Raw genomic sequence first — 14,923 nt, forward strand, 5'->3', positions numbered from 1 at the left:
CTTGGGTATTTATTATGGATGATCTGTCTTGAACGCCTAGCTACAGGTATCTACCTTACTTGTAACCAGGTAGATACTTGTTAGCCAAGTGAAGATTTTGAGCAGTGTCTGTACGGTATTGTAGGAGATTTCCATCAAACTCATGTCGACTTCGACTTGGCTTTCGAGCAACTGTTGGTTGGATCCGTGGCTTGGGTACTTTTCATCAAAATCCGGGCTTGGCAACTTGTTTGCTGACACGGCAATCTGCAGCAGTCGCGCCAGTGACATTGACAGTAACTGCAGACACATTTCAAGAGTCACGTACAGAGCATATCCATACCAACATTTTCTCGCTACTTCGTATCACAATCATCAAAGAACAAACGACAAGGCGGCGGCGGCGCTCTTTGTCCGGGGCAGGCGTGCGCTCGAACAACCTTTAAAATTTTCTTCTCGGCAATCCTAATCATCGTTAGGATGCGACTTTAAGCCGTCCTCCACAGTCCGCAACCTGAATCAACAAACATCAGAAGTGGGGACCGGAAAGGACACTTTTTGTTTTTTTGACCATTCTCTTTTCTTTCCTTGGCAACGCCTTCAGCCCATCCATTCCATTAAGCTTATCCTGAGGTTGTCACGGGCTTTTCCAACTGCCTCATTGAAAATTCTGATAATTGCTCGTTTTGCCTTGTACAATTCGATCTCAACAATCTATTTTTTCTACGTACTTTATATTCATACTGCGAACTACCATTTGCTTTGCTGTCCTCACTGTTTTTAGTTTGGAGCTGGTTTTGACCTGCTGGGGACCGCTGAGAGCAAGGTGGATCAATGCCCCCCTGACAAAAAGTCACCGCGTACAGCTCGGCTCAAGCTTGGAAAGTTCCATGTCCAAGTCGCAGCTGAAGGTGATTTAGTGCCTTTTTTCACCAAGATCTTTGCTCGCTTGTGCAAACTGATCTTTTGAGACGCGGGAACGTCAAAAGAACATAGCGTGCCACAGATCGGATCGTCTGATATGTTTGGCAAGGTTTGATCAAATCTTCGAGCAATTTCGACGGTTGCAGATATAGCTGTCACGCCATTACCTAACAAATGTACAAGATAGACGTGTGTACAAAAGTTCCTACCTACCCAATAACTACGGTACGGCAATGGACCTTTTTTTCAATGTTAGCCGACCCCAACACCAAACAAACTTGACCAAGTCCACCAAAATCCCCTTTGATGCGAACATAAGCTCTTTTAGCTCCCGAGTCTCTAGTTTGTAAAAAGCCATGTCGAAGCTCAGCTGTCACATGTTGAGAGGTTGAATTTTAGGCCGTCGTACTGCAAACACCCGTATAGGTGCACTGAGGTTCTCTCGCTATAACGCATTGTCGAGAAGAGTACAACAGGATTCATGATGCAAGTACCGATGGAGAACACGCGCTGCATCATGGAAATGATTATAATTATTCTAGACATGATGTTCCCGGCAAAGACAGGTACGGAGGGTATGTTACCTAAGGTAGAAGAGATACATAGCACCCCATGTAACTTTCACAAAGTCACGTGCAGTACGTCAAAAACGCCAGCTTACTGCGTAATGGTCGCAAACAACCGGCCCCACATCGTGATGCCCCATCCCAGTCACGGTCAGGTCCCAATTTGTCGCGACGCGTTTAACGCAAGAGCCTTTCCCCTCTTCGATTATTGGGACCAGACAAGCAACTGTCCATCCACAGAATGCGCCCGACCCAGCCGAGCCGGAATTTACCAGTCGCCGCTCTGTCATAGGACATAGACATCATTTTTTTTGTTCCTAGATTGAAGCAGCGCAACGGACCAGACCTAATTCTACTGCTCCAGTCTGGTCGCACCTCTTCGCGCGACTGCGGCCTCGTTCGCTTGGCGCTACAACAACTACCACCACCACCATGTATATCAAGCAGATCATCATCCAGGGCTTCAAGAGGTTCGCGACCCACTCTGATAAGCTGGCATGCTTTCCAAGTATATAAAGATTGTGACTGACCGGCTGACTTTTTACCCTCCCTTACAGCTACAAGGAGCAGACCGTCATCGAGCCCTTCTCACCCGGCACCAATGTCATCGTCGGTCGAAATGGATCGGGAAAGAGCAATTTCTTCGCTGCTATTCGCTTCGTCCTCAGCGATGCCTACACCCAGATGAGCCGCGAAGAGCGCCAGGCTCTCCTCCACGAGGGTTCTGGCTCGGCGGTCATGACGGCATATGTTGAGGTCATATTCGACAACAGCGATGATCGCTTCCATACGGGCAACAAGGAGGTCAGCATCAAGCGGACAATCAGCCTCAAGAAGGACGAGTACTCGATCGACAAAAAGGTCGTCCAGTCCAAGAACGAAGTCTTCAGCATGCTCGAGATGGCCGGTTTCTCCCGCGTTAACCCGTACTACATTGTGCCTCAGGGTCGCGTCACCGCGCTGACCAACATGAAGGAGGCCGACCGTCTCAAGCTGCTCAAGGAAATCGCCGGAACGGAGAGCTATGAGGCGCGTCGAACTGAGTCGCGCAAGATCATGCATGAGACCATCAACAAGCGGGAGAAGATCGACGAGCTGCTCAAAGATGTCAAGGAGCGCTTACAGGAGCTCGAGGAGGAAAAGGAAGAGCTGCGCGGCTTCCAGGCAAAGGATCGCGAGCGAAGGTGTCTCGAGTACGCTTACTACCACCACCACCAACAGGTGCTGACCGAGGCCCTGGAGGAGATAGAGCAAGCTCGCTTGGGTGCCGATGGCAACAGCGAGTACCAGACAAGGTTTGCTGAGGGTGAGAAGAGCATAGCTCAACTTGAGTCCACGCTTGAAGAGCTTCAACAATCGCTCGAGATGCTACGCATTGACAGGCAACAACTCGAGAACGACCGTCGTGCAACATCCAAAGCTCTGGCCAAGGTGGAACTCAAGGTCAAGGATCTCGAGCAGGCTCAGAGCACTCAGACACAAAGCAAAAAACAGCACGACGCCGAGCTCAAGAATGTTCGGGCAGAAATTAAGACCAAAGAGGCCGAGCTGGCGACAGTAATTCCTGAATACAACAAGAGAAAACAAAAGGAAGATGCCATAAGGCAACAATATGAATCAGCAGAGGCTATGCGCCAAAGACTCCTAGATAAGCAGTCGCGTGGCGCCCGGTTTAAGAATAAGGCCGAACGCGACAAATTCTTGCGCAGGGAAATTCAGGAGCTCGGCACAAGTCTCAACGCCCTCAAGGCAAACCGTATGGAGTTGCAAGAGACTACAGGATCAACGGCGGTCGCAATCCAGACTTTGGAGGCGGAGATTGCGCAATTGCAACAAGATCTCCAGACTCGGGGCACGCGCAAAGAAGCCTTGAACAAACAATTAATGGACGCCATGAACAAGGAAAATGCCATGCAGGACGAGAAGTTGGAACTGAGGCGAGAAGCAGACAAGTTGGAGGCGAGGATTGCCACGGCAAGGAGGCAAATGGAGAAGGCAGACCACAGGCTGAGCCAGGCCATGGATTCCGCGACATCCCGTGCATTGGAAAAGATTGCGCGTCTGAAGCGGGAACGAAATATTCCAGGCGCCTACGGTATCCTCGCTGATCTCATGCAAGTCGATGACATATACCGCGTCCCAGTTGAGCAAGTGGCGGGCAACAGCCTATTTCACTATGTCGTCGACAATAAGGAGACCGGTACTATGATTCTTGACCTTCTCGAGAAGGAGAAGTCGGGGCGTGTCACTCTCATGCCTCTGGCCCAGCTTCGTCCCAGGAAAGTGAACATGCCCCGTGCTCAGAATGCATTCCCCTTGATCAGCAAGCTCCAGTACGACGAAGTATATGACAAAGCTTTCCAGCAAGTCTTTGGCAAAAGCGTCTTGTGTCAATCTCGCGACGTTGCCACGCAGTATTCACGAACTCACAATGTCGATTGCGTTACGATGGATGGTGATACCACGTCCAAGAGAGGCGCGGTGAGTGGTGGATATACTGACCCAACCGCATCTCGACTGCTTGCTCTGCGAGAGGCAAACAAGCTCAGGGACGAGTACTACGAACTTCAAGAGGAGCTGGAGAGACTTCACAAGCAAATCGAGCTAAAATCACAAGAAACCACCACTGCCGTGGGTCTGGTGCGCAAGCTGGAGCAGGAAATGCACAAACTCGACATGGAGTTTAGGGTCAAGGATGCCGAATTCGCGAGCAAGCGGAAGGAGCTTCAAGGGCTGAGGAAGCAGCTGGACAACATAAATGTGGACCTCGAGAAGGTCGACAAGGAGATGAAGGATATGAACGAGACCCTCTCAAGCTACGAGGCTGAGGCGGCCTCGGAATTCAAGAAGGCGCTGTCTTCACAAGAGGAGGAACAGCTAGAGGCGCTTGGCAGTCAACTGAGTGAACTCGGTACGCAGCTCGCCGACTGCAGCAGGCGGCGTCTCGAGTTGGAGAGGCGTAAGCTTATGTTGGAGAACGAGCTCAACAACAACCTTCGTCGCAGGGAGGACGAGCTCATGAGCATGGCGTTTGACACATCCAGCGGTGCTAGTGGCTTCGCGGGCCCTGTCGGCAGTGTTGACGAAGCCAAGAAGGAGCTTGCCAAACTCAAAAAGAGGGCCGCGCACCTTGATTCCGAACTTCGCAAGGCAGAGACTGAAGCGGACAGGGTGACGGCACAGATTGGCGAGTTGGAGAACCGCAAGGCTCACAGAGAGCAAGAACAGCAAGAGCTGGCTCGCGAAATCGAGAAGATGCAGAAAAAGCTGGAAAAGGGCTTGTCAAAGAAGGCCATCATTGCCAACAAACTTGCCGAGTTCACAAAAAACATTCGCGATCTTGGCGTCTTACCAGAGGAAGCTTTCGATAAGTACGAGAGCATGGAGATGAAGAGTGTAAGTCTTTTTTTTTTATCCAGTCACGCCCTGTCCCCCACTGTCCTTCTCCTCTTCAGTCATAAAGCGACATTGGTGCTGATTGATACTGACGTCCATCATATAAAAACAGATCGAGAAGAGGCTCAGCAAGGTCAATGAAGCGTTGAAGAAGTACAAGCACGTCAACAAAAAGGCGTTTGAGCAGTACAACAGCTTTACGACACAGCAGGAACAGCTCGTAAAACGTCGCAAAGAGCTTGATTCTTCCCAGCAGTCAATCGAAGATCTGATCAGCCATTTGGACCAGAAGAAGGACGAGGCCATCGAGCGCACGTTCAAACAAGTGTCGCGTGAGTTCGCCACCATCTTTGAGCGTCTAGTGCCAGCCGGTCATGGCCGCCTGGTCATCCAACGCCGGGCGGATCGACGACAAACTGCAGCCGAAGAGTCGGAAGACGACCAGAGGCGCGGCACCATTGAAAACTACACTGGTGTCGGGATTAGCGTGTCTTTCAACTCGAAAGAGTTCGACGAACAGCAAAAGATCCAACAGCTCAGTGGTGGACAAAAGAGTGAGTTCCGGTCTTGCATCTACTGCCAGGTGCCTCACCAAGAAACATGAATAAGTTCGCTAACCATTTCTAACTTTTTTTTTTTTAGGTCTGTGTGCATTGTGTCTCATCTTTGCCATCCAGCAGACCGAGTCGAGCCCGATGGTGGTCTTCGACGAGGTCGACGCCAACCTGGACGCCCAGTACCGTACCGCAGTGGCCAGCCTGCTGCAGTCCATTTCGTCCGAGGCCGGCACGCAGTTCATCTGCACCACCTTCCGTCCCGAGATCGTCCTCGTCGCCGACAAGTGCTACGGAGTCACGTTTACCAACAAGACAAGCTCTATCGATTGCGTGCCGACCGAAGCGGCACTGGACTTTGTCGAAGGCCAGCAGAAGAGGTAGATTTCAAGGGTAGTTTTGTTTTCATCGCTTGATGGAGGGCGATGGCTTTGTAAACTGCGCGCTGGCGTTTTCTTTTTTTTTTGGGAGGGCCGGAAAGAAGGCGGGGGGCTCGTTCATTTTGTGTTATCTAGTTTCACGACGATACCGACATTAGCTGTTATAAGCGTACATTGTTCATTCTTGCATAGCAAATTGCTACTTTAGGTCTGTTGCATTTTGTTTCGGTGTTTGAGCGGATATTAAGAGTTTCTCTGTAATAAGCTCGCCGTATATACTTTTTTTTTTCTGTTAACTTTTACAAAGGGGATGAAATTTGATATATATCTATTCTATGGTTTTCTTTTTGTACAGTCCGGATTTTTCAACCCATGCCTAATGAGAAAAAGCCAAAGTTACTTTTTTTTTGGGTCCTTTCCCACAAAGGACATGTTCCCCTGCTTGCTGCAAACCAGACAAACGTCTACTCGGCCCAGCCAAAAACCTCAGAAATGGCTAGCGTGTTGGACCGGAAGCCAAACAAGCTGACAAAAATGACGGCGAGGTCCACCAGCAGCAAGACGGCAGCAGCCATCATGAACCTGGGGCTGAAGACGCGGTAGAGCATCAGGTGACGGCGAAGGTGGGCGGCCCAGGCCATGGTGGCCAGCGACTGGACGGCAAAGTAGAGGACAAAGACGGCCAGCACGCGGGCGCTCACCAGGCCCAGCAGGCCCTTTCTCTTGGGATTGACCTTCCATAGTAGCAGGAGCGGCAGGGCAGCGGCGGCCAGGAAGTGCGAGGCAAAAGTGTTGAGGGCCACGAGCAGCGGACTCCAGGGGTATCGGATCGAGAAGAGCGGAACAAAGGCCGCGTCCCATTGTATGCTGCTGAGGGCGCCTTGATGGCCAGTCTTGAAGAAGTGGAAGCTGGCGAGCAGGGCCAGGACCGTGGGCCCGATGGGACTTGTCGCCGGTGTGATGTTGTTGAGGTCCAGGATTTCGGCGAGCGACAGCATCTGCCACATCATTATGGCCAGTGCGCCTTGTCCGACGGGCTTGGTGATTATGATCAAGGCGGAGAGAACGTTCAGCGGCAGGAGTAGGTATCGAGCGCCGTGGGCGTTGCCGTACCCGAGGACAGTGATCTGGGCGCGTCCAGGATTAGCGGGATCAGCTGCCGTCAGGATCGATACGGATGGAGGAGCCCAGACAAAGGCCGTCGAGCCAGCAATTACAGCGATTGCAAGGGTCAACTGCGCAACATAGACAGAGAGCGATTTTAAGAACCCCTCGGGAAGTTTAGCTGATATGGGAGGCCAACCAGAGTTGTCAGCTGCGTCAAGTGCCCAGTACAAGCATGACAAGAAGAGCGTGGCCCGGAGGACCAAGCCGATCCATGTTGGAGCCAGGCCTTCGTATGATTTAGTGGGCGTCATGTATGCCTTGATGACGGCAGGGAGGACTGCGAGCACCATCAATGGAATAAAGAGCTGCCAGGGGGCTGAGGTTGACGAGGTAGCGGACGCGTAGTAAGTCGACCTGCAGTACGGCATCTGCTCCTCGCGGCAGAGCTTGGAAAAGGATGCAAGTCTGGTGAGGAGGACGAATAGCACGCCGTGGTAGACACCGAGCGTCCGCTCGGCCAATCCAGGTAGCCGAAAGGCCGAAACTGCGGCAATGGTGCCGAAGGTACTGAGAAAAAAGAGATTGATGGAGTCTTCCCAGATAGTGTAAGAATTTGACGCAAATCCAACGGATTGGCTGACGACGATGACAACCGAGAGCCATGACCAGACAGACGATGGTAACAAGGCGGAGAATGACTTGCCCCCAACGCCAAGTAAAGCTGCCAGCACCCCAACAATGCTCGTCAATGCCGTAATTCCCACAGTGATTTTCCAGGATCCCAAGTTCATGAGAGTTTGCGCAGCAACACCCAAGGCTGCCCCTGGCAGACTTCCAACCAACGCAGACTGTACCAACTTTCTCTCGAGCAAATGTCTGACCGACTGGTCTTTCTCCCCATTGACAATAGCCTCAAGCTCCAACTTTCGCTCTGCGGTGTCCAGGTCATCGTTTTCAACAGCAGCAGACCCGGCAGTATCGTCACCGTCCCTTACAATGTACAAGAGTAGCGCCATCAGGCCAAGGGCCATGTTCAGGATTCCAAGTATCATGCTTGGGATATCGAAGCGAGCCCAGAGCCCCTTGCAGATTGCGAGCGTCTCGGCTTGGTACTGCGCGAAGAGTGAGTAAGCATGCCACAGCTTTTCCTTCTTGGAGCCGGCTGTAGCGATTGCCGCCTCAGCTGAGGACCAAACCTCAGCAGGCGTCCCCGGTCCCGAGGCCTGGGCAATACCCCGAGCGGCGAAATACGACGACTGGTAGCGCCTGAGACCAGCTGCAGCCACCCTGGATGCGGCCGCAAGGCTTCCAAAGGCATCTCCCTTCTTACCGGCAAATGCTTCCTCGATGGGCTGTCCCAAATTGTTATAGGGAATCGGGATGCCAAGGAGCAGAGCCAGAGTGGGCACCAGGTCGATCTGGTTCACGGGCCTGTCCTTGGCCGTGGCAGGTGGCGCCACATACTCAGGCTTTGTGCGCCCAAAAACCGGCCTTGAAGAGTACATCCAAAGTGCGGCCTCGACCTCATCGTCGCTTTCGCCACCGTGATCGCCCTTGCTGTCCATCCCGTGGTCCCCCATAACAACCAGCAGCGTGTCGTCATCAATAGTAGCCGTGAGGTTCTGGATGAATGAGTTCATCTGCTGTAGCTTCGCCGTCATAGCCGTGTGTGACGGGCCGTAGCGGTGCCCTGCGTGATCCACACCGAGGAGATGCCCGATCAACACATCCCATTCGCCTTTACGCTCCGGTTTCATCAAGGGAAATATGTGCTCCAGCACTCCAGCGTCGACAGTGTGGAGGTCCCAGACGTTGAAGCTATCGTATGCTCGGCTGATGTTGGGCTCGAAATAGCCCGGAAAGAGCGTCGTCCAGGTGTCATCGCCAAGGTGGACAATCTTGCGATCCGCGTCACGAAGCTGCATGAGCAGGTTGTCCTCTTCTATCGCAGTGCCCCCGAAGTTGCTGCCGAGGTCGATGAACGTGGGCAACGTGCCCGTGGTGAGTCCCTTGAGCCTCTGTAGCGTAGCCGTAGGCGGATCAGCGATGAAGGGTCGCAAAAAGGCATTGTTGGGCTTCTCGACTGCCATCCGATGCATGAAGGGGAACGCGTTGTGGTACTCGGTCTGGTCGTCCATCGGAACCACAAAGTCGTAGCGCAGCGCATCGATCAAGACGACCACGGCCTTTGAGAAGGTCTTGGGGTGCCAGCATCCACCGTCCGGCGTCCCCCTCCCCTTCCAATCCTTGACCCCAAGCATGTTCCCGTTGGCCAACGCAGCAGTCGGCGGCTCCGCGCACGTCGACTTCTCCTCCAGCACCAGTCGCGACAGCAAGAAGCCCGACGTGAAGACTAATATCCCCGCCGCGTGTATGAACAGCACCCAAACCCAGAACCATACCGTCCACGTCCACCGCGACTCGAAGCGTGCCCTGCGCCGCCCTTCGAGCGCGTCTCGCAACCTTGTCTGCTCTTTTTGAAGGGCATTCAGCCTGGATTTCGCCTCGATCTGTTCAGGCGTGAGGGGATCTGCCCGCGCCTTGGCCTCCTTTGTTTCCTTGGCCTTCTTTGCGGCGGCGAACTGTGCGGCGATGGCCTTGTAGTCTTGGGTTGCGGGGGTGCCGGTTTTGCTGGCTGACGTGGGGCGCGTCTCCGGTGCCTTGCCCCCGGTTGCTGCGGGAGGTTTGGGTGATGAAGGCATTATACTGACGGGGTTACGGGTTCGGGGATATGCGATACTGAGCGGCTCGGTGCCTGGTTCCCTGGGGGCGCCAGGTTTGTTTTGCAGCTGATCAAGAAGGAATCGTGATATGGACAGACCGGAAGCTCAGGATGCCATTAGACAGCTTGGCCCGAGGCCATTTCGATATGAAATCGGTAGCTAAGTACAATCAGAAAAACAAATGAAACCGGGATACGGAAATAAAAGCCCCTTGAGTGAGAGAATGGAAATCAATGGAGGGGTAACTGAAATTAACAAACAAAGGAACAACAAGGTTAGATGCTGTGGAAGAAATTCAAAGCCTAAAACTTAGAGATGCTCTGGCCCGGTTTACCGAATTGACTTGGGAAAAGATCGGTGTTTAGTGGGGTTTCCGCTGCGGCCCCACAACTGCCGTGCATACGCCGTAAATTTTTAGCTCTTGAAAGCTTCCAACAGCTTGGGCCTTGAACAAAACCAAGGTACCTAGGTAGACTTGAACGCTCCAGGGTCTCAACAACCATAATTTCATTCGGCAGCTCGCTAATCGTTAAAGTGTCGAAGAGGATGGAAAGAAGGCATTAAGTAAGCACTTTGTGCCGTCATAGAGGTCTAATTTCAATAAACCACGGCGCAAATTATACAGCACATTCGCGTCTGGAAACGGTCGTAAAGTTGGCGCTAGTGATATATTTAGGCGCGTGATTGTCTCGCAATGAGTCGTAATTATACAATATTAAAATCTACATGGAAGAATGCTACTAGTTCTAGACTTCTTCAACTGCGCTATCGACCTCCAAACTGGATGTAATTTGACTTGGTCCAGCTATCCCCTCGACCCGCAGCCAATCGATGGGACAATTAGGCCTGTATGTACCTGTTGCCTGATGTGAAGATGCTGGGTGTTCAGTACGCCCAGCACGTGGACCAGCGCGCACCGAAGCGGCGGCCCAGGGTATTTGGTCGAGTGATTAGGGTTGGATTAACATTGAGTAAGAGTGGGCCGGCCGCAAACTATATTCTGCGTAGATCTTCCGAAGTCGTAAGGTATATTAAGACGACAGAGGCCTTCAAAAGTCGGGCGCGATATATGGGTAGCCCCCAACTTTAGCGGAAGTTTTGGTCCTTCTCCTTCAACCCTCCGATCTTTTCAATGTCAATCGAGTAAAATTGTGATGGGTTCTCCTTCTGGTAAGCAGGAAGCTGCTCCTCGTCCTGCAGGGGCTCCATGCCGACAGCGTTCTCCCCGACACGTACAAGCATAACGCGGCCACTCCTGGGCCTACCGGACTCGTCATGCTCGTCAGGGAAGGTGATGTGAATCTGGGGGACGTTGTCAGGCGAGTGGGGTGGTGACTGGGGGTTAGCCAGCATAGGCTGGCCGTCACGGAAGACGAGAACGCTGTGTCGACCATCGCCAACAGGAGTTGTCTGGATGGTAAGGCGGCGGTGGTTCGGGTCGCGCTTCCCGGCAACCTGGTGGTACTGCGGCAGGCCCTCGGCACGCATCTGTTGTTGGAGCTTGATGCGGCGGAGGAGCAGGAGCACAGCAGCCATGAGAATACCCATGAAGAAGAGGGCAACGAGCACAATCATAAGCGTCATAGTGTTCTCGTTCTGGGGCTCACTGTCCATGGGGGAGCGAGCGGCGATGTTGCTGCGTGCAGCGAGGAGAGTTTCGGTAATTTGCATCGTGTCGATGTATGTGTTTTGTGCAATAATCCAAGGTGGTATTCAACAAATGAGCGTAGTGAATATTGAATCGGGAGCTGGCCCTTAATTCGAAGTGATTATGGGAAATAAGCCCAAGGGGTGCTGTCTCTCGAGAATTTCGAGGGAGCCTGTACATTTCGATATTGAGATTAGTACCAAACATAATGATGATGCATGGCTGTTGAGTCTTGTGGGAGCAAACACAATCCCCAGTAGATCTTGTTGTTGTTTGTTATGATCATCCTATCTTGTTTGATGATACATTCCACACTGAACAAAATAAAGAAGATTGCCTTCTGGGCATGAACGACATACCAATGCAAAGGAAGCAAGTGAGAACAAAGCTTCCGTCGAGATGCGTAGGTTCCAAGCACGGACAAAATATCAGCAGCGAAAGAAGGAGTAAGCGACAAAAAGATTGGACGGGAACAACTAAAAGAGTGAAGTTGAACCCAGTGGTATAAAGCACACGCCTAAACGATGCGGGAGAAAAGACGTTGTTTGAACGACGGCGACGACGACGACGACGACGAAGAGAGGGAGGGGATGAGAAGGAAAAAGAAGCAAACAGGGCAGAGCACGTAACAAGAAGGGATGAGGGATGTACATGAAGGATGTCGCCCCAAGGCGCAGCCTGTCCGTTCGTGAGATTGTGGCTCTAACTCCATTGGTTCACACCCTGTAAGTGGATTCTGTTTTTGATTTGCGAGGGGGAATGCAACCAATCTCGACAAAAAAAAGTCGAGGCCCCTGTTTACCGTTCCTTGATTCGTCCGTGTGCACTTAATGCATTTTGGGATGACAGGCACCAGCGAATGAACAGCCCCCTCTAGTCCCCTTGAATGGTGGGGACGTCGCTAGGCTCAGCGGCTGCCAGTTTGTGGTAGCGCTACCACGTTGAGCACGGTTGCACGGTTGGTGGGCGCTTTGCACACCCGAGCAAGCCAAGCTTGCTTGCCCCTGCTGTCGTAGCGCCCGCTATCCACCGTCAGCAAATTAAGGTCTCGTTTTTTTTTTCCTTCCTAGTCGTTTAATTTTTTTTCTCGCTCTATTTTTGCTCACGCCTTCTACCGGAACCCCTGGAGCTCGGCAAATCGGACAGCAGTTCGGTCGGACTTCAGGAGATTTCCAATCGAGGGGTTGTCTCCCCCTTGTCATCTCGTCTTCGGGCTTCTGGTGGACGGGTTGTCAAAGTCAAAATGTTAGTCTTTAGCCAAGCTTCTCGTCACCTCATTTATCTACATTTCAAAGTTCATGGACCGGACCATTCATAATGAATCGCTTCAAAATTGCTAGTTTGCGGGGAACTCCCTACTGCCCTACAACTACTGGCATTGGTATCTGTGTGGCCCTTGCATCTATTGGTTCCCTTGATCATTGCTAGTCTGCACAACTACTCGGTAGATAGGGCGGGTGAACGAGCAGCTAGCGGTAGTCAATCCACACACACATACACGCGCGCGCGCGCGCGCACAACCAATACTGTCAAGGTGGTAAACAATTGAATCGAAGGGTGGGATGCGAACGGTCTGGGCGAGTCTTCCATTTGGCAGTCGAAACAGAGGGATCCACTGCCAATGCATTCTAATTGAGTGCCTGTGCGGTTGCTCGATGAACCCCCACGAGACATCACATGGAGTAGAAGTTTATTCCGTGCCGTCGTTTCATATGAAAATCGCGGCTCTTTGGCTGCGAGAATTGAATCGGTGTCGTCCTCTGCTTGCCCTGAAAAGCCTCAGTTGCACACCAGGTAACGGAGCACCGACTCTATGCGGTCAGCCTTTTCATGTACGTCTCCAGGTCAGGCGGAGCTGCACGCATCTCATCTCGAGAAGGATGGGTGTTGTCAAATGTAAAGGTAATCGATTGTTAATTGTTGGGAGTGGTGCTTCCCGTGAAAGGCGGTGACGCCTATTCTTTTTTTGTATTGTAAACTTATTCAAAACATTGTAAGCGATGCGGCCCAAAATCCGATAGACAGACAACCTGGGCACACCTGGAGGCGTTTGAAACGGGTAAGATGATCTACTCGGACGGATGGGCAAGACTGGGCGCGTATGTTTGACTGGCCCCGCAGCGGAATGCAGCCACGGAAACTGGTCACTTTCTCTCAGAGATGATTCGGAATGCAACATGGCTTCCATGGTATGTACAGCATAACTAGGCTCGTCGCGCCTTGAAATTTCTGAGCATCTGTTGATGGCAACGCGTGGAAATGGATTGACATGCCAGCAGCCGAACCAGTTCAGAGACAGCCAAGACCCTTAAAGGCTAACAGGGAGGGCACGATGTCTCAGATACTTTGCATCCACCCTCCCGTCCCTCTGTATATGGCTCCATGGGTTGACGAATTTTATTTTTGAGGAGCAAAACGGAATCAGGGAGACTTGAGCGAGTTGCTCCGAGTCTACCAAGCTCGGAAATCCAGGTAAAATCGAAAATGAGTAGGACATACTGATCGCAATGGACAATGGAGAGAGAAGGCTAGCACTAATATTACCGCTACGGTCAGACGTATCTCCACATACATGCCATCTATTTGATAGTGCTCCCTTCAATCGCAACGGGATACAGAGAGAGGCAACACTTTCAGCTATCCCTGGCTTCAGCTCCGAGTAGACACAAGGCCATGATATTTAGACCTCGGAATGACCAAGTTGCACATATTTAAGTGCCAGCAGGGACATAAACTGACCTGGCGCCGTTTCTATTTGTTGGCCGTTACACTCGTTGATGCCATAGCATACTATACACCTTGCATCCATCACGCAAGTTCATCGTTGGTGGCAGCAAAAGCTCCGTACCTACATTATCCACTCTGTATTCTGTCGCCTCTTGGTTACATAATTGCCCATATACATTTATTTATTTAGCTATCATCTCATCATAGTCACCCAGATAACCCTACAGAGCATCTATCTGCCTTGCCACAAGATTTTTGAGTGGTACGAGATTCTCTGACTAGCAATCAGTCCGGTCCGCACCTTTGCAGCTTGAAAAGTCTGGTTGTGTTGCGTTCGAAGAAGCAACAAACCCACAAAGCACTGTGCACGCCAAGGCAAGCCACCTATCGCATACTCGGCGAATAGCAGCACCTAGTTCGAAAGAAGCCGTCCGTCTTCGCCAGTCTCATCCCCGGAGCCCGGCGGGAAAGGGCGGTGGTGGTACGCAATAGAACAAGCAAACAAGCAAACAAGGGCTGCTTGTAGGGTCGTTGAACACTGCAAACAAACCCACAAAAAAAATTAAAAAGAAGCAGGAAACACTGGATATCGGGGGCAACCAACCACTCTACCATCGTCTTCAAGAGTGAATTGACGAACAAACAGGTCTCCTGTTACTCGGGGGGTTTTCTGTTGCTTCACCTTCTGGGACTTGTGTCACTGTACCAGGCTGGCTAGCTGCTTCGAGTCGACGCAGCAATCCATTGGGGGTCCAGCATTGTTGCTTGGTTGGACGGACAGATTCGAATTTTACTCGGTCATTCGGACTGACCGCCACAGAAGTGGTTCAATCTCAACAAGCGAGCATTGAGTGAGTGGCCTTTGCTGCATTTTCCATCTTGCTTTTTTTTATTTTTTTTTATTGCTGTAGTTGAACGC

General features: G+C 51.7%; 4 protein-coding genes across 4 annotated transcripts; 1 reads left to right on the forward strand and 3 right to left on the reverse strand.

Annotated features, from left to right (window-relative positions):
- The first annotated feature begins 1,696 nt into the window (after positions 1-1,696).
- On the forward strand, positions 1,697-6,071 carry PgNI_01320 (uncharacterized protein). The gene is made up of 4 exons (XM_031121393.1): positions 1,697-1,939; positions 2,027-4,865; positions 4,978-5,419; positions 5,508-6,071. The coding sequence occupies exons 1-4, from the start codon at positions 1,902-1,904 to the stop codon at positions 5,801-5,803; spliced, it is 3,615 nt and encodes a 1,204-aa protein (XP_030985894.1). The 5' UTR covers positions 1,697-1,901; the 3' UTR covers positions 5,804-6,071.
- Positions 6,072-6,263: 192 nt separating this feature from the next.
- On the reverse strand, positions 6,264-9,608 carry PgNI_01321 (uncharacterized protein; the record flags this gene model as incomplete). The annotated part of the gene is made up of 1 exon (XM_031121394.1): positions 6,264-9,608. The coding sequence occupies one exon, from the start codon at positions 9,606-9,608 to the stop codon at positions 6,264-6,266; it is 3,345 nt and encodes a 1,114-aa protein (XP_030985893.1).
- Positions 9,609-10,715: 1,107 nt separating this feature from the next.
- PgNI_01322 (uncharacterized protein) lies at positions 10,716-11,300 on the reverse strand (the record flags this gene model as incomplete). Its single annotated transcript, XM_031121395.1, has 1 exon — positions 10,716-11,300. The coding sequence occupies one exon, from the start codon at positions 11,298-11,300 to the stop codon at positions 10,716-10,718; it is 585 nt and encodes a 194-aa protein (XP_030987692.1).
- A 910-nt stretch (positions 11,301-12,210) lies between these two features.
- PgNI_01323 (uncharacterized protein) lies at positions 12,211-12,479 on the reverse strand (the record flags this gene model as incomplete). The annotated part of the gene is made up of 2 exons (XM_031121396.1): positions 12,211-12,284; positions 12,356-12,479. 2 exons carry the CDS (start codon positions 12,477-12,479, stop codon positions 12,211-12,213), a joined length of 198 nt encoding a protein of 65 aa, XP_030987691.1.
- Positions 12,480-14,923: the final 2,444 nt, after the last annotated feature.

The sequence above is a fragment of the Pyricularia grisea genome (assembly GCF_004355905.1).
Source record: "Pyricularia grisea strain NI907 chromosome Unknown Pyricularia_grisea_NI907_Scaffold_1, whole genome shotgun sequence".
Classification (NCBI taxonomy): Eukaryota; Fungi; Ascomycota; class Sordariomycetes; order Magnaporthales; family Pyriculariaceae; genus Pyricularia; species Pyricularia grisea.

What these genes read in the sequence shown, in the direction of transcription:
- PgNI_01320 (XM_031121393.1), top strand. Translation starts at nt 1,902, where the DNA reads ATGTATATCAAGCAGATCATCATCCAGGGCTTCAAGAG. An exon ending in ATCATCCAGGGCTTCAAGAG is followed by an intron (nt 1,940 to 2,026) that starts GTTCGCGACCCA and finishes CCTCCCTTACAG; the next exon opens with CTACAAGGAGCAGACCGTCA. An exon ending in GCTCAGTGGTGGACAAAAGA is followed by an intron (nt 5,420 to 5,507) that starts GTGAGTTCCGGT and finishes TTTTTTTTTTAG; the next exon opens with GTCTGTGTGCATTGTGTCTC.